The sequence below is a fragment of the Pteropus vampyrus genome, unplaced genomic scaffold (genome assembly GCF_000151845.1).
Source record: "Pteropus vampyrus isolate Shadow unplaced genomic scaffold, Pvam_2.0 Scaffold261, whole genome shotgun sequence".
Taxonomy (NCBI): Eukaryota; Metazoa; Chordata; class Mammalia; order Chiroptera; family Pteropodidae; genus Pteropus; species Pteropus vampyrus.
The window spans coordinates 862,027-878,597 of NW_011889042.1; the positions used below are offsets into that span (position 1 = coordinate 862,027).

A 16,571-nucleotide genomic window follows, 5' to 3' on the forward strand; every position below is an offset into this window, starting at 1 on the left:
ACCCCAACATGTGCAACTGAGGGGGGAGTCAGCGAAGGGGTAGAAAGAAGGAGATCAATCTAATCCATTCTAACCTTGCCCGTTACCAGAGTCAGTGAGTTCTGGGGACCGACCCTCCGTAGCTGTGGCAGTTAGGGCCAGTCAGGTCTTTGGCATGTGCTGGTGGACTGCTGTGGGAAGGAGAGCCTGATGAAGACTCTGGCCTTATCTTCAGGGAAGACACCTTATAATTGCCTCTTTTTAAGCTCAGAAAGCGGAAAGATGGTCGGGTGAAGGTGGGTCTCATGAAACTTGGCTAGAACCTTGGATGTCAAGTTCCTGATTTTGTCCCCATCCCCTCCCTATCCTCCCAATTCTGGACCTAAAGTGAAGGGCAGGTAGGAGACAGGAGTGGAGGTGGGGGGTAGGGGCATAAAAGAGTATTGAGCAAGAAGGAGAATAACGATAGCCCAAGTCCCTCCTTCCCCGAGATCCCAAAGAGGCCTGGGAGAATCAAAGGAAACCCACTGAGCCAGGTGTGGTTTAGGGTGAAGTTTAATGTAACAGCCACAGAAGAGCTGAGTTCACAAACAAGCAGGCCTTCCCGTCCAACCATCCAGCAGGAGCTGGGGCAGCTCCTGGGGCCCCTGCCCCCATCACACACATCCCATCCAAGCTTGGCACCTGAGATGAGATTTAATCTTCAGTTCCCTCCACATGATCAGTTGGCCATGTTAGGAGAAGGGGGACCTGAATTGCACTAGGTTCTGTACGCCGAGTAGATGGCCCTGCATAGGGTGGCTGAAGCCAGTCCCTCCTGCCTGGGAACCTGCAGGGTGAGAAATCACATAGCAGAGCGAGGCATGCCGGAAGGTCAGGAGGCCTGGGCACAGCCGGTGAGGGCTGCCAGACAAGCAGCAGCTTTTCCTCCATTTTGACTGAATCGAAGACCTTAATGTGCCGGGCACAGCCTCTATCCCCAACTAGGGCAGTGTTTCAGTCAGAAGGCAGGGGAGGGGGTGCCACGAGGCACCCTGGGGATGAGTCTAGAGCTCTAGGAAGGGTGAGCCCTCTGAACCCACCCTAGGGCACATGGATGGGGCAAAAATGGAGAGCTAGGAGCTCTCTCCAACCATGCAGGGAACCGGCTGGCAGCTTAGAGTTAGGAGTCCTCTCTGGCTCAGCCCTTTCCCTCCAGGGGGTGCAAAACAGCTGTGGCCTCCTTCAGTAAGGGAAAGTGGTGGGTGTAGGGCTGGACTTGCCGGCTGAGCTTGCAGGACAATCTGGTTATTCATCTGCTCACAGCCCGGACAACTCTTCGAGTATGTGGGGGGAGGGGGAGGATAAGAGAGGCCAGATAAGCTGGCCCCGTGGCGGCTGCCACTGGAGCTCAGGTTATCAGAGAGGCCTTGGGCCTGGCCCCTGGCTAATTGGGGCGGTTATGGACCCTGCCACAGCCTGTAATCAGCTGTACATGAGAGTTGGGCCCCAAGGTAGGGGACCTTACAGACCACTGGCCCTGGAACAGCCAGTCTCCTATGCTCTAGAGATAACACCCAAGGCAATCTCTGCCTCACCCCCAGCAGACCTCCATGATGGCATCACCTAGGAGGCCATCAGAACATGCATCTAATTGTGATCTGACCCTGTGACCTTCAGATAGCCATGTGAACTCCATGTTTCTCATAGCACTACCTGCTCAACAGACAAATTACTATGGACTTTCAATTTGATGAAGGAAAAAATAGCTTCATGGTCTGAGAGGAGGCTGATGGGAGCTGGGGTGGTAGCTCAAAGAGGGAGGGCACTGTCTGAGGTTGATTTGAGAAAGGGCCCAGTGGTCCCAAGGCAAATTCGGATGCACAAACACTCTCAAACACTAGTGTCAGCTCCTCTGGAAGCAAGCGGAGACAAGAGCAGGCAGCTGCCAGTCTGAGATTGGAAATGGTTTCTCAGTGCTGATTTTTCTGGTTTTCACAGATCAGAGAATCTCTAAACTACAAGGCGCCTAAGAAAACACTGTTTGGTCCTCATTTTGCAGAAGAGAAGCCTAAGCCCCCCGAGAAGGCCAGGGCCTTGCCCAAGGTCACAAAGTCACAGAGTTAATCTGATGCCTATCTGCTCCTTGCTGCCTCACATGCTCTGGCTGGTTCCCTTAGAGAACCCGATTCTGCACTGACCTCCCTTTCCTGTGCCCCTCAAGACTCTGAATCCATTCACCTCCATCCCTAACCCTTAGAGCTTCCAGCTCCTATCTCTGACTGACTTTGAAGCTGCTCCCTCGTCCCTGTGTAACTGGGAAGGCAGCCCCGTCCTGTAGACCTAAAGCTGGAAACTCTAGGGGCAAAGAGAGAGCATCTTGTAGGTCTTACAGTCAAAGCAAGAGCGCAGCCTGAGGGTGGGGCTCTCGAGTCTCAGTTTTGCCTTGATGTATGAGCAGAGGTAGCTAGTGGGACAGCAACGACATCAGCACCTTCTAAGGAGTGGATTCGGCCTTGCTGTCTTTTAAGGTCCCAGCGTCCCACTCCAGCTCTGCCCAGGGTACTTGTCTTGGCCGTGGGCTTACTGCACCTTTAGGCTTCAGGGTCCTCAACGGTAAAGCAGGGGGAGGGGAGCATGCACTGCGGATAGGAGCAACGAGGTTCAACTAGGCGAAGAAGAAGCTGCAGGTCGAAAGAGCAAAAGGTTTGTTCGAGGTCCGTAGGGTAATCGGACAAACCAGGTAATTCTTCCGCGGGAAGGCGAGAGGACGCGGCGCAGTTGGATCCCGGGTTGTGCTACGCTGCCCGCGATGTTGCTCCAGGGAATTCCGGCGCCCGCTCACGGAGAAAGCGTTGCAGAAAGCGAATCAAGAGCCTGGTGAGCTCGCAGCGCAGGCCAGCCCCGCCCTCTCTCGCAGGTGGGCTTGCCCTAGGGGTCCTTCCTGCGTTTTGTCCCCCCTCTCAAGCCACACGGCAGCATGGCCCGTTCACGCTGCCGTGATCTCAGACACCCACAGCCGTCATCTCACACCTGTGCACGGACACGCTCATGCAGGTTCACAGATGTGCACCTCACTTTTGTTGACCTCCAGGTTCCAACAGGACAGCTCCGACCCGTGGACTTCGTCCCCAGAGCAGCGAATAGTCTGGAGCTCCCAGGGTTATGGGAGCCCCCAAATTATGGGGAATTCGCCCAAAATCCGGGGACACGTTCTCGGTTGCCAGCTCAGGTGCAGAGTGATGCTCCTTTGATAGCCAGGTCTGTCTTGGGCCAGAGCAGCCAGGGTGGGGCCTCGTTTTCACATCAGTCTAGAAGACTGGAGACTGGGCCACACAGGCCGTGGCTGCCCAGGCACTAACCCGGACCTACACAGAAGAAGTGGCCCCGTGCCCATCCTAGTGCAAGGCCGGGGCCACAACGCAACCGGGAAGAGGTCGAGCCTCCCTCTCTACTCGCGCCCCCCCGCCCCGTCCCAGCCACTTGGCCCGACCCTGCACAGGGTAATTGGGTCGGGAGGGAGGCGACGGGCGGGCGGCGACTCCAGAGAGACTACGCGCCTGTCAGCCGCAATTTGTCTAAGTGGACGGGACAGGCCGGGCCGCTGCGGGCCGGGGTCATCGAGGCCGCGGCCCCCACCCCAGCCAGACCCAGGACTGCGGGGGAGCCGGGCCCGGCCGCTAAACGGGGCTGGCTGGCGCCAAGGCTCCGGGAGGAGCGAGTCCGGCCGGGAAGCCGGGGATGGGAAGCAACTCTGTCCATTCCCCCCACCACCACCAGATGCACACACAACACTCCAAGACCGGACGGACGCGCCCAGTGGCACCCCCCACTACTGGTCACACATATAGGGCCACACACGTCACCCGAACTTAACCTGAGCACACTCATATACGACTGTGCACTTAGTACCAGTCTCATGGCAGCACCCTGTGACCCAGACGCACACCTCTCTGCCCCACAACCAGACATCCCCAAACCATCCATGCAGGCTCACACAGATTCACGCCCAGTCACACAGACCAACGACACCGGCAGGAAACAACCCGGGGGAGTTCCCAGCAGTGGCCCTTGACCCCGCAGAAGGTTATGGAGCCAAGGACAGACGGGCAGCCTAGCCAGGCTCGGTACCGCGGCACCACCCGGCCCAGGCCGTCCGCGCCGGATTTCCTTATTGCGGGAAGCGCAGAGCGCACTGTGCGCGTGCAACGGGACGGAGGCTGAGAGGCCCGCGCCCGCGGGACGCCGGGGCCCAGGAGCGCTTGGGAGAGGGAGGGGCGACTGAGCGCGCGTCCCCCGCCCGTCTGCAGGGCTCGGCCGATGCGAAGTGACAGGGGCCGGAGCTTTGTTGTGGAGCCTCGGCCGCCTGGCGCCAGCCGCCCCCGCCCATGCCCTCCCCCTCCAGTCCTGGGCGGCTTGCAAGGCGCCCCCCCAGGGCCTCTTAAAGAGACAGGCACACTCAGCCCTGGGGACCCCCAGAGGTGCCTGTTCCCGGGAAGGGGAAGAGGGGTAGACCCAGGTGGGGGAGGGGCCGAGCAGAAGCTGGGCATCGCACGGCGCAGCTCCGGGGCCTCCTGGGCCTTCCCCGCACGGTTTTCGAAGAGCCAAAGATATTCTTCGCTGGAGAGTTTGACTGGGGGTAGATTCAGAATCTTGAGAGTGGCTGTAGCAGGAACTCGGGCTGGTCGCGGGACGGCGGGGCAGACAGTGGGGGCCCAGCCCACAAAGCCTGTGGCCGCAGGAGAGCAGGTCCGTGGCCCAATTCCTGTGGCCAGGTGGGTTCGTGGTCCCCAAATGCAGTTGCTACACTGTCACCACCGGGTTTCTTGGGCAAACAACCCAGGCCAGCATGTATCGAACTTTCTGGGCCTTGAATCCTTAGACCAGCTACGGACCTTCCCCAGGGAAATGTCCAAATTACACTTAAGTGTACACACATTCTTACAAGTATGAAAGTACGTGTACGCACATGATTTTGCAAATGTATTCACGGATTTCCAGGCCCATACCCCAATTCCTGGCTAAGGAACGCTGCCCTGGCTATCTATTATCTGGTCACCTCACAGTCTGCTCGAACCTATCCACGCACGTCCCTCCCGAGGGGAGCACATCCCGCCTAAGATGGAGCCGGCAGGACTTTGCCTGTGTAAAGCTGCAACGGATCTTGCCCCGGCTGCATAGACTGCACAGCCTGGAGTCGATGATTGGTTCTGGACAGAGGAGGCACTTAAAGAGGAGCGACGCAGCCAAGAGCGAGGTCGTGAAGAGAAACCCTGTGGCGGCAGTGCCTATCTGAGCCCTGAGTAAGGGGAGTTACGAGAGTGTCGTCGCCGGGTCGGAAAAACAGAAAAAAGGTCGCGGAGGCCAAATCGCTCCGGCCGGTCCGGAACCCGAGTAGCTCGGGGATATGAGGCTTTACACGCCAGGTCCTAGTGTGCAGCGACAAGATGCCCTGAGACTGCGTGTGCGCAGCGGATGGGCAGGGTTGCCTAGGTCGCTGTTGGATGCGCGCTGTACGCGCCCACCACGCGAGCACAAGGCCCGCGCCCACTGAACTCACCCACATTTGTGTTGGTTGTGCGGGCAGCAGTGTCACCCAGTCTAGTTCGTGGTCCGTCTTGTCCGTCTTGTCCTGAACGCGACCGCCAGGAATCAGTCTGAGTGTCGGCGCCGGAGCCAGATTCAAGGCAGGTGTGTGGCCGCTTCACTCTCTGGGAGCACGCCTTAAGTTGCCGCTCTCGCTGCTCACAGAGGGTCTCACCACACTGGGCGCAACACATACACACGCCACGGGGGTGGAGGGTGCGGAATAACTGGGTTTGCCAGAGAACGAAGACTGAGAAACCCGACTGGGTTCAATCGGGGGTCGGGGGGGGGGTGTTCAACCACAGGTGCACACAGACATTCCGACTCCCACACTCGTTACTCGGCACTACTGAACCGGAGGGACTGGCGCGTGCGAGAGTCGAGAACTCCAGGAAAGTGGCGGAGAGCGAAGAGAGGATGCCGGTGTGTAGCATAAGGGAGACTTGTGTCTCCCGTACCGGATGCGGCGAAAATTCGTTGGGTTTCGGGTAAAGAATTTGGGGGCCGGGATCAGCCCGCGCGGAGCCACCCAGTGCTCAGCGGAAGGTGCACTCCCTTCCTAGCCCCGAGGACCCGCTCTCCTGGCCATCGGAGGGCTCAGGGCTGGGTCGGGAAGCAGACGGAGTCTGGGCTGGGTTTAAGGCTTGCCCGGAACTCCAGGATCCTCTTGAGTCTTCCTGTGAGGGAAGGCGCGGGCTAGGGGGTCCCCGCGTTTCCCTAGTGCAAGGCCGCGTCCCGCTCCCGCCCACGCCGGCCCCACCAGGGCTCTGCCCCCGCACCACTCACCAGCTCCCGCCACCTGGGTTCCGCTCCGGGACCTTGGCAGCCCGCGCCTCCCGATTCGCCCGCCCACCGGCCTCTCTTTCCAGCACCCGCAGCCTCCCTCCGGAGTGCAGGGGCCCCGGGTGACGCCGCGGCCAAGAGCGGGGTCGGAGGCCAAGCTGGGGCGCGGGCCAGGGCGGCCGGGCTGCCGGGCGCGGGAGAAGGAGGGCGCCCCCTCTCCTCTCGGGGCCGTGTCAATGCTTTGCACTTGGGGCCGGCGTGCGGCTGGGGTTCCTTCCCCAGGGCCCTGGGACTGGGCGCCCCCCGCCTCAGGCCCTTTCGGCGGGTCGGGTCGGCCCGCCGCGCTATCCGGTCCCGGCGCAGGCAGCCTCAGGCGCGGGCGCGAGGTGGGGGCCGAGGCAGGGGGAGGGGTCTCAGGGCCCGCTGGCCGGTCATTGGTTAATATTTTATTCTGTTGACATGTTTTCTTACTGCTGAGGCTTCCGACACCTTCTCCCGGGCCCCCCCTCCCGGCCGGAGCTTGGCCTGAGCTGTCAAAACCCCGCCCCCGGAGACCCACAATTGGTCCAAAAAGCGTAAAATCAGCAATCAAGGGGGGCCTGGCTCGTTAGCGCAGGGGATCCGAGCAGGGCAGGACATGTGAGATAGTCACAGTTTTCCAGAGATCACGACAAGATCTAACCAGTCGCGCGTGGTCCCCGGCGCCGGAGCGGGCCAGCCCAGCCCAGCCCCGCGCAGAGCCCCCGCCACCCCCGCGCTCAGAGCCCCGTGCCCCTCGTCGTGCGCCGGACGGGGAGCCGGGAGGAGCCGCCGCCGCGCTTGCCACCCGGGTCGCCCTTCCTCCGCGCGCGCCGCCGCCCGGGCCGGGGGTCCGAGCCGCGCGCCCCCGGCCCTGGCCCCTGGGCGCCTGGGCCGGATGTCCCGATGAGAGAGCCGGCGCTGGCGGCCAGCGCCATGGCTTACCATCCGTTCCACGCGCCACGGCCGGCCGACTTCCCCATGTCCGCCTTCCTGGCGGCGGCGCAGCCCTCCTTCTTCCCGGCGCTCGCCCTGCCGCCCGGCGCTCTGGCCAAGCCGCTGCCCGACCCGGGCCTGGCGGGGGCGGCGGCCGCGGCGGCGGCCGCGGCGGCAGCGGCCGAGGCGGGGCTGCACGTCTCGGCACTCGGCCCGCACCCGCCCGCCGCGCATCTGCGTTCGCTTAAGAGCCTGGAGCCCGAGGACGAAGTGGAGGACGACCCCAAGGTGACGCTGGAGGCCAAGGAACTGTGGGACCAGTTCCACAAGCTGGGCACCGAGATGGTCATCACCAAATCCGGGAGGTAGGGCGGTCGGCTGGTCCGGAGGGCGCGCGGGAGGGCGGGCTGGGGGACCCGACAGCACCCACCAGCGCCGAGCCTGCCGCTCGCGGGTCCCAGTTCCGGACCGGCGCCACACTTAACTCCCACAGACAACCAAATGACTTTTCAAATTCGGCACCGAGCGATTTTTAAAACATCAAAATCTTCCAAATGAGGTAAACGAAAATATGCTCCTAAAGAATAGTTCCAACCGTTCTGAGTCCCAAAGCCGAGGAGGCCCTTCGGCTCGGCCCTGGCGGGTCTCGGAGGTCTCTGCTGCAACTTAGCCTCGCGGCCTTGCATTCCTGCCTCTCCATCTGGCTTGGTGCTCCAGGGAGATGCAGCGTCTCCCGGCCGCTTCTCGGACCCCGGAGCCCAGAATGGGACCCGCACCCCGCTAGACCCAGGTTGGCCCGCTGGTTCACGTCCGCCGCTCGGTCCCGGCAGCGAGCGTGGAGCGGGCCTAGCCTCAGCCTGATCCGGCAGGGAGCCTCGTCTGGGCCTAGGTGCAGGGAGCTTCGGACGCACACACTGTCCCAGGCCCTAAAGCCAGAAGAAAGCCACAGTCCCCCACTCCCCCACCCTTCGATTTAGCCACCGAGAAATCCAGGCCTCAGGCTCACCCTCTTCCCCCGAACTTCAGGGTTAGGGTTCTTGTTCAGCGCTATAACCCAGTTCCCCAAACAAACATCCTCCGAATGTATTTCTGGGAGCTTCAGTTTCAAGTGGGTATATCCCTTGAACGAATTTGGGGGAGATTCAAAAGAAGCGAGTGTATTTCTAGAGGGTCTGGATTTCTTTCCTGGACGTAGGCTTTCATCTCATGAGGGCGAAAGAGATCTGAGCATTGGGCCAGTGGGAAGCCTTATAATAAGAGAGGGTCTGACAGGCAGAAATGGGATCTCCCAGGAGGAACAATCACGGGTTAGGTCTCCTGGGCAGTAATAAAGGGGCAGATCAGCAACAGCAGGGAAACACAAGATGTGGAAGCTCCAGGCAGTGTTGTGTGTCTGGGAAGAGAGGTCCTCCGACAGAGAGCTGCGTCCCATGGCGTCTTCCCCGCTCCCTTGCAGGCGGATGTTTCCTCCCTTCAAGGTGCGAGTCAGCGGCCTGGACAAGAAGGCCAAATACATCCTGCTGATGGACATTGTGGCCGCTGACGATTGCCGGTATAAATTCCATAACTCACGCTGGATGGTGGCCGGCAAGGCTGACCCCGAGATGCCCAAACGTATGTACATCCACCCAGACAGCCCAGCCACGGGAGAGCAGTGGATGGCCAAGCCTGTGGCCTTCCATAAGCTAAAGCTGACCAACAACATCTCCGACAAGCACGGCTTCGTGAGTGCGGGATGGGGATTGATATGCGGGTAGGGGAGGGGGTGGGAGACTGGCACCTGGCACTGCAGCCTGGGGTGGGAGAGTGAAGCAGGAGGATTCCTCAGAGGGGAGTGCTGTCTGAACCCCCGGAGTGCTCCTGCCAAGGTCACTGCTCGGTGGCCTATGCTGGCTGGGCCTGGGCCCAGAGAGCTCTGCTCTGCAAGCCTGGGGAATGGTGATGTCGGGGCTGGTAAGTTCAAGGCTGCTCACAATCTCAGCTTGGGTTAGGCCTTTGAAAAGTCCTTCCTAGCATCCAGTGGGAGGCAGGTGTGGCTGGGACTCCATCGTGCAGCTATTGATCTTTAGGTGCAGAGCTTGGAAAACCTACTCACAACTTTAGCTTGTCCTCACCCTTCCTGAAGACCCATGTCCCCATCCCTCTCCCCAAACGAGGAGATTTAAAAGTTAAATCAGCCCCCCCCCCACACACACACCCTCTCTGAGACTCCCTTCCCTCCTCCTACAGGCAAATGCCCCACCCGGAGGAGGGAGTTTAGGGGTTCTCTGTATTTCAGCTCTCAGAGCCCCAGCAAATGGGAGGGGGTAGTTCATGGGGCAAAAGGGACTGCCCACTCGGAGGTAGGGCAGTGGGTAAGCCCTTGAAGGTCCCAGTCTTATCTTTGTGGGGTTACTAGGGGCATAGCAATGAGCCCAGGAAGAGAGGTTAAGAGTGGAGTTGTAGGATTTTTTATTTTGTTTTATTTCTGTTTTCAACTGGGGTAAATCTTTTTAAATTGAGAGAGGATGAAAGAGAGACTGTTAAGAAAATTGAGAGAAAAAATAAAAGAAAAAGAACGTAGGCAAGAAGAAACGAGGAAGACAGGAGAAAATAGCAAAGGATGGGGAATAGGGAAGGCAGAACCATGAGAGAGACGAATGGAAAGAGTTCGGGTCCCCATAGAGTAAAAACGCTGGGGCCAAAGTCTGGGGGCTGCCGGCTGACCTGCGCCCTCCCCACAGACCATCCTGAACTCTATGCACAAGTACCAACCGCGCTTCCACATCGTGCGAGCCAACGACATCCTGAAGCTGCCGTACAGCACCTTCCGCACCTACGTGTTCCCTGAGACCGACTTCATCGCGGTCACTGCCTACCAGAACGACAAGGTGCGCGCGGGGCGAGTGGCGCGCCCAGCCCCTGCACCGGCAACCTTATACATGTGCAGGTTCCAACCCTCCACTCACACCGGCCAGCAGCCCTCCAGACCCACCCCGCTCCCTCATAGTCCACTCCCTAGCACCAAGTCTTTCATCTGTAAGCGCAGCACCTACCGAAAACCCCCAGGCTCCCTCCCAAGTCCGGGACATGTACACACATGCTCCCGGGGACGCGCAACAGCTGAGCTCTCTTTGGGGTGGGAATGTTTGCTTAGCAATTAGCAGAGAGTCCGGGCCCGAGCTGACATTTTTACATTTCATTCGTTTATTTCTTGGCTCAGGGATGGGAATTTAAATGAAGACAGGGCGCCCGAGGCAATGTGCCCAGGCTCTCCCGACGCTAGGAACCCCACGCTAGGACTTCACGCTTAGGAACCCAGGGCCCGGTTTCCACCCTCCCGCGGGAGCCAGAGGTCGGGACGGGTGACACAGCTCCCCAAAGCACCTTACTCTGGGCCAGTCCAACCCCGGACCTCTTGGGAGATGCTTAGAGACTTTTCCGTTAAGCCAAAAGGCTTTTTCTGCTAGCTGCTTTTCTACACCCTCTCTCTAGAAGGGCAGAGCACCCGTGTGTACCACTCTCCGGTGAATGAGAGTGTCCGAGTGTCCTGACCGTTCTTCTTTCTGTCTTTGTGAACCGATGTGTAAGCGTGGGTATGCGTGCACCATTTGGGGCATCCTGGATACGTGTGGAGACGTGTTTATTCGTTTGTTCTGTGGACACTTGTTTTGTCTGTGTATACTTGCGTGTGCACGGGCCCGTGAGTGTGATTTGTCTTTCATGTGTCTACCGACCTGCTTGTGCTCTGCTGTCTCTGTGAGCGCCTGCTCAGGTGCGGGGTTTGTTTAAGTTGAGTGACCGCCTCTGTGCATGCTTGGACAGATTTCGATTCTGTGCGCACAGCTTTGGGCTTGTGTGTGCAAACTGAGCGATTCTGCCTCGAATAAAGATTTTGAAGGAGGAGAGATTCTGTCGCTTTCTGCGCAGCCCGCTTTTGGGCTCCGAGCGGCCCATCCTAGGCGGGCGGATATCAAGTGGACACTCGTAGGCTCTCCTCTGGGCCGGCAGCGGCTGACCTCCGGGTGCCCCAGGCCAGGCTGGAAGACCCGCATCCTGACCTGGCGCCCCGCCCCCCCTCGGTCCCCGCAGATCACGCAGCTGAAGATAGACAACAACCCGTTTGCTAAGGGCTTCCGGGACACCGGGAACGGCAGGCGGGAGAAAAGGTGAGGGGTCCTCAGGACCGCCGCGCGGCGGGTGCCTGAGGGAGCAGGACCTGGGGGTGGTGCGCTTTCCTCTGACCCACTCCCTCTGCTCATCCCCAGGAAGCAGCTGACGCTGCCTTCTCTGCGTTTGTACGAAGAGCACTGCAAGCCGGAGCGCGACGGCGCCGAGTCGGACGCCTCGTCTTGCGACCCTCCCCCCGCGCGGGAACCGCCACCCTCCCCCGGGGCAGCGCCTAGTCCCTTGCGCTTGCACCGGACCAGAGGTGGGGGGTTGAGCGGTCGGACCTGGGTTGAGGGAAGGGAGAGGGAAAGGTCTCTTCAAGGCTCCGGCTGGCTCTTTTCTCAGCTTCAGGCTAACCTTAAGGCATGGGGGAAGCGCCAGCAATATGTTTGTGATGGGCGGTCCCTGGTAGCCAGAAGATCCGGCGGGACTTGGAGCTAGGTCCTTGGCGCTATGTGACTTTGTAGCAGTAAAGAAAACTCTACAGGGCCCAATAATTTCTTTCATTGTAAATAAGGGGTCTTGGATGAGGTGATTTGCCACTGCCCGTTACCCGACGGGGATCTGGAAGCCTCCGACTTGGCCTTCCCAAGAGCAGGCCGTTCCAAGTCTCTCGGACACGACCCAGACACCAGGAGGGCCTTCCAGTCTCTTTCTTCCCGGGCCCCTGTAACCCCGCGCATTCTCTCTCCCCGCAGGCGATGAGAAGTCTTGCGCCGCGGACAGCGACCCAGAGCCGGAGCGGCTGAGCGAGGAGCGCGCGGGGCCAGCGCTAGGCCACAGCCCGGCCCTAGACGGCAGCAGCCCTCCTGGTTTGAACGAATCTGAGCGCGCCCGGGAGCGGCGTAGCCCGGAGAGAGTGAAGGAGCCGGCTGAGAGCGGCGGGGACGGCCCGTTTGGTCTGCGGAGCCTAGAGAGGGAGCGCGCTGAAGCTCGGCGGAAGGACGAGGGGCGCAAGGAGGTGGGCGAGGGCAAAGAGCCCAGCCTGGCACCGCTGGTGGTGCAGACAGACAGTGCGTCCCCCCTGGGCGCCGGCCACCTGCCAGGACTGGCTTTCTCTGGCCACTTGCACGGGCAGCAGTTCTTCGGGCCGCTGGGGGCCGGCCAGCCACTCTTTCTGCACCCGGGACAGTTCGCCATGGGCCCTGGAGCCTTCTCTGCCATGGGCATGGGTCACCTGCTGGCCTCGGTGGCAGGGGGCGGCAACGGTGGAAGTGGTGGGCCGGGGACCGCCACCGGGCTGGACGCAGGCGGGCTGGGCCCCACAGCCAGTGCGGCAACCACCGCCGCACCCTTCCCGTTCCACCTCTCCCAGCACATGCTGGCATCTCAGGTAAGACCTGTGTTCTGGTGGCAACACGATGAAGGGGGAAGGAGTGATGTGGGTGGCTGAGGTGCGCAAAGGGCTTAAGGGTGCCAGAGGAGCTCAGAGATTTACTGGGCAAGCATGGACATGCTCTACAACACCTAGGTTCAGAGAGGCTAAGACTGTAGGTCCAGGGTCCGCCAGGGTGCTGCTTCTGCCTCTTGTGTGACCTTGGGCAAGTCCCTGACCCTCTCTGGGCTTGTTTCCTTCCCTATAAGCACAGCATAGAGTGAAACACCCATTAAATTCTTCTTGTTCTGGGGCTGCCCCTGGTTTTTGTGATGTCCACTTTCCTGGCCTCAGGACATTTTCTTGGGAACAAAGACCCTTGGCTCACTGTTGGTCCCTGAACAACCAAGGTGGCTGGACAAAGGAAGTGAGACATTTTGCAATATTTTCTGGACAATTGACCACTAAAATGTCCCACCTCCAGATGCCTTTTTCAGGCACTCCAGGAAGCCCTCTGATTTGATAAAGGACAGAGCTGTTCCTTCTCCAGTCTTGGGGCTCCTAACTCCCCCTAGCCGCACACGTCAAGGAAGAGGGGCTCAGTTCCCCAGGCCTTTGTCGAAATTCTGAGCTCCCAGGGGAGAGTTTATGAAACTGTGGCCAGTAGCAAAATAAGGAGATCCAATGGGGAGAGTAGCCTCTTTGGTTGCTTGGGTGGAATATTCCCTGTGGAAAGATTTGGAATCTCTTTATTCATTTTCTTCCCTCTGAGGTTTCTGGCAAATTGAACCCTTGAGATCTTATCTTAAGGGAAGGAAAATAGTAGTTCAGGTCTAAGACGTCTCCTTTGGTTGAGAAGCAAATATTTTTAAAGTGGGGGAGGGGATTCTGAGATGAGTTTTAAACAGAGCTCAGTGCGGGTGGGGGTGGAATGAATATCGAAGGCACTAACATCACATATCTGGGGCTCTAAGCTGGCAAGGAAGCCTCTGGAAAATGGAATTCGGGACCTGGAGATTGAATCTGCACCCTTGATTCTGTGTATACGTGAATGCCTCTTCCCCAGACAAATTCTGGTGAGAAGCATGGCCATCTTAGAGGTCATGGAGAAGCCACGGCTTCTAGACACAGCCTGGTCAACAGGTGCAAGGCCAGGGTAAGAGTACCCAGAATTCAGGAGGCATCACTTGGTATACTGCTAGCGGTTAAGTTCCCAAGCCAGGGTAACCTGCCCCTGGCCTTCAGGTAGAGCCAAATCCTGGGAGATCTGACACCTTCCTCATTTCTCTCGACTTGAGATGCCAGGTCTGAATGCCCAATAGGTCTTGACCTTCTAGGAAGGATATTTTCTCATTTCTGACTAAGCTACTGCTTTCTTTCTCCCTGCCTGAGCCAGGCCTGAGTATCCCTAGTGGCCCAGCACAGTCAGCTCCCTGCCCTCTTCCCCATTCCCACATACTCTGGGGAGTGAGCCATTATTTCAAAGGTCAGATAATCCAAAAGTCGGGCCTCATGGACTCAGGCGGTGTTTATCCAGGGTTTCCTGGCTACTGTGCTCTCCACAGGCAAAGACTGCATTCCTACCTCAGCTGCTATTGAGGTGCAGCCAGGAGTTCTTTGTAGAATATTCAGGCCAGTTTATAAATTGATTGGCATCTCTGCCCTTCTCCTGGCCCAGGCAGGAGACCTCTGAGCAGGTGAGCAGGCAAAGGGAGAATTTATAAAGTTCCTCCCCCTGACTGTGCTTCCTTGGCCCTTTGGGGGCACTTGCAGATAGAAGGGCTGGGGAGGACACTGTTCTAAGTGATCAGAACCTCCCAAGATTGCCAAAGCTACCTGCTTGCCACCTGGCTCTACACCTGCCTTGTTTTCTCCTGCTAGGCCTTTGCCCATGCTAATTCAGCCACCTGGAATGTGCTTCCTCTTACTCCTACTGGCACAGAGCTTGATGGTGCCAGGCCTTTGTGTCAATCTGAAGTGATCTCCCCTTCTCACTTGGTTGGCCATAGACATACTGGCTCATGCCTCTGTGTGCTTCTTAGAGTTATAGTTGTGTGAGCTCTGGTCTTACATTCCTAAAACAGTGGGGCAAAGATGACCAGCTGTAGCACCACCTCTAGTACCAGCTCACCATCAGGAACACCTCAGGCAGGATGCCTAACCCTTCTCTTATTCTGTTTCTTCCAGGGAATCCCAATGCCCACTTTCGGAGGCCTCTTCCCCTACCCCTACACTTACATGGCAGCCGCTGCGGCAGCTGCCTCTGCTTTGCCAGCCACCAGTGCTGCAGCTGCCGCCGCAGCCGCAGCTGGCTCCCTCTCCCGGAGCCCCTTTCTGGGCAGTGCCCGGCCCCGCCTGCGTTTCAGTCCCTACCAGATCCCGGTCACCATCCCGCCTAGCACTAGTCTCCTCACGACTGGGCTGGTGGCAGAGAGCTCCAAGGCTGCAGGCGGCAATAGCCGGGAGCCCAGTCCTCTGCCTGAGCTGGCTCTCCGAAAAGTGGGGGCCCCGCCCCGTGGTGCCCTGTCGCCCAGCGGCTCAGCCAAAGAGGCGGCCAGTGAACTGCAGAGCATCCAGAGACTGGTGAGTGGGCTAGAGAGCCAGCGAGCCCTCTCCCCCGGCAGGGAGTCGCCCAAGTGAGGGGGCTGCCCAGCTGCTCCGCTGCCATGCAGGCCTCCCGGGCTGCCTGCCCCTGCTGCTTGGGACCTGTACAGCACAGAATGGGTATTTATTTAAATAAAGGAGCGAAAACAGGCTGCAGCAGCCGGAATAGAGCCTGATCAGCCAGCGGGGGCCTGGGACACTTCCCTGGGCCTCACAAGGAATCCGGCTGCAGGGAATAGAGTCACTTCGGAGATGCTGGACTCAGTCCAGATCTGTTCCAGTGTCAAGGTGTCATCCTGAGGCCTCTCTGGGCCCTCCAGCGCTGTAGGGAGGCTTCATCCCCATCCCAGCCATCTGTTCGTGAGCCAGAAGGTGCAGGGGTTAGGGGCGGGAGCTTCGGAGGGAGCTTCAGAGCATCCCTAGCCTCCTGCCTGGACCGCTTGAGAATCTGGGATAAGGAATGCTGGGGTCAGTGAAGACCGAAGTCAGTGTAGACTGGAGCTGGGTGGGACCTGTTCTTTTAGTCCTCCCGCCTCTTCCCCCAAGAGACAGGCGCCCCTCCCACCCCTGGGTCAGCGGAGGGAGTGGCACTTCTGCCTTGAGTCCCCAGGGAAAAAAGATATTTATGAAATAAATGGTAATTTGTGTAAATAAGCTTTAAGATTCCCAGAATATGCAAATTGGTATTAATTTATTCAAAAGTGTACATGGCTGTGTACATAATATTTAGAGATTAACTCATAGCATTTAAATTTTTTCATTTTACATGAGCATCTATATTGTACAGGGCTGGGGGGTGGTGGCCCTTGGCTGCAGAAGAAGGCCCCGAGCCCCGGAGGAACTCCCACCCCGCCAGCCCCTCGGCACCTCCGCCCGGGCTCTGCTCGCCTAGCCCGCGGGCTCCACCTCAGGTTTTCACTTTTCGCTCCGGAGCGAGACGAAACGACAAAAAAATGAGAGAAAACAATAAAACGCTACAATGCGAAGTGAACGGCGCTGTGCGCTCTGTGGGCCGCGCGGGGCTGGGGTGCAGCAAGCGCGCTAGGAGGGACTGGAGGCGGGGACAAAAGGTTGGGCGCCCCCTGCTCGGCTGCAGCTGCACCCTGGGGGCGGCAGCGCGGCCGGAGCTGCGGGCGGAGCTGCGAGGCCGGGCGGCGCCGGCGCGGGCCGCGGGCTGGGCTAGGAGGCGCCGTGCGGCCTCGAGCTCCTAGCGCGGGCCGCG

At 59.2% G+C, this 16,571-nt stretch overlaps 2 protein-coding genes across 2 annotated transcripts; one reads left to right on the top strand and one right to left on the bottom strand.

Annotated features, from left to right (window-relative positions):
• Nucleotides 1–38: 38 nt before the first annotated feature.
• On the bottom strand, nucleotides 39–6,966 carry LOC105302146 (translation initiation factor IF-2-like). Its single transcript, XM_023520386.1, has 4 exons — nucleotides 6,927–6,966; nucleotides 6,331–6,695; nucleotides 5,520–5,723; nucleotides 39–2,803 (listed from the first exon to the last, which is right to left on the bottom strand). The coding sequence occupies exons 1-4, from the start codon at nucleotides 6,964–6,966 to the stop codon at nucleotides 2,627–2,629; spliced, it is 786 nt and encodes a 261-aa protein (XP_023376154.1). The 3' UTR covers nucleotides 39–2,626.
• TBX2 (T-box 2) lies at nucleotides 6,672–16,335 on the top strand. The gene is made up of 7 exons (XM_011375030.2): nucleotides 6,672–7,646; nucleotides 8,738–9,005; nucleotides 10,005–10,151; nucleotides 11,353–11,429; nucleotides 11,529–11,692; nucleotides 12,129–12,763; nucleotides 14,933–16,335. The coding sequence occupies exons 1-7, from the start codon at nucleotides 7,252–7,254 to the stop codon at nucleotides 15,383–15,385; spliced, it is 2,139 nt and encodes a 712-aa protein (XP_011373332.1). The 5' UTR covers nucleotides 6,672–7,251; the 3' UTR covers nucleotides 15,386–16,335.
• Nucleotides 16,336–16,571: the final 236 nt, after the last annotated feature.

Bases quoted from the DNA above. Each gene is read 5' to 3' on its own strand.
- TBX2 (XM_011375030.2), top strand. From the start codon at position 7,252: ATGAGAGAGCCGGCGCTGGCGGCCAGCGCCATGGCTTACCATCCGTTC. The intron at 11,430-11,528 runs GTGAGGGGTCCT...GCTCATCCCCAG, and splicing joins AACGGCAGGCGGGAGAAAAG to GAAGCAGCTGACGCTGCCTT. The intron at 11,693-12,128 runs GTGGGGGGTTGA...CTCTCCCCGCAG, and splicing joins GCGCTTGCACCGGACCAGAG to GCGATGAGAAGTCTTGCGCC.
- LOC105302146 (XM_023520386.1), bottom strand. From the start codon at position 6,966: ATGTCCTGCCCTGCTCGGATCCCCTGCGCTAACGAGCCAG. The intron at 5,724-6,330 runs GTGAGTGGTGCG...TGTTGCGCCCAG, and splicing joins AACCCAGGTGGCGGGAGCTG to TGTGGTGAGACCCTCTGTGA. The intron at 2,804-5,519 runs GGTGAGTTCAGT...AACGCTTTCTCC, and splicing joins GCACAACCAACACAAATGTG to GTGAGCGGGCGCCGGAATTC.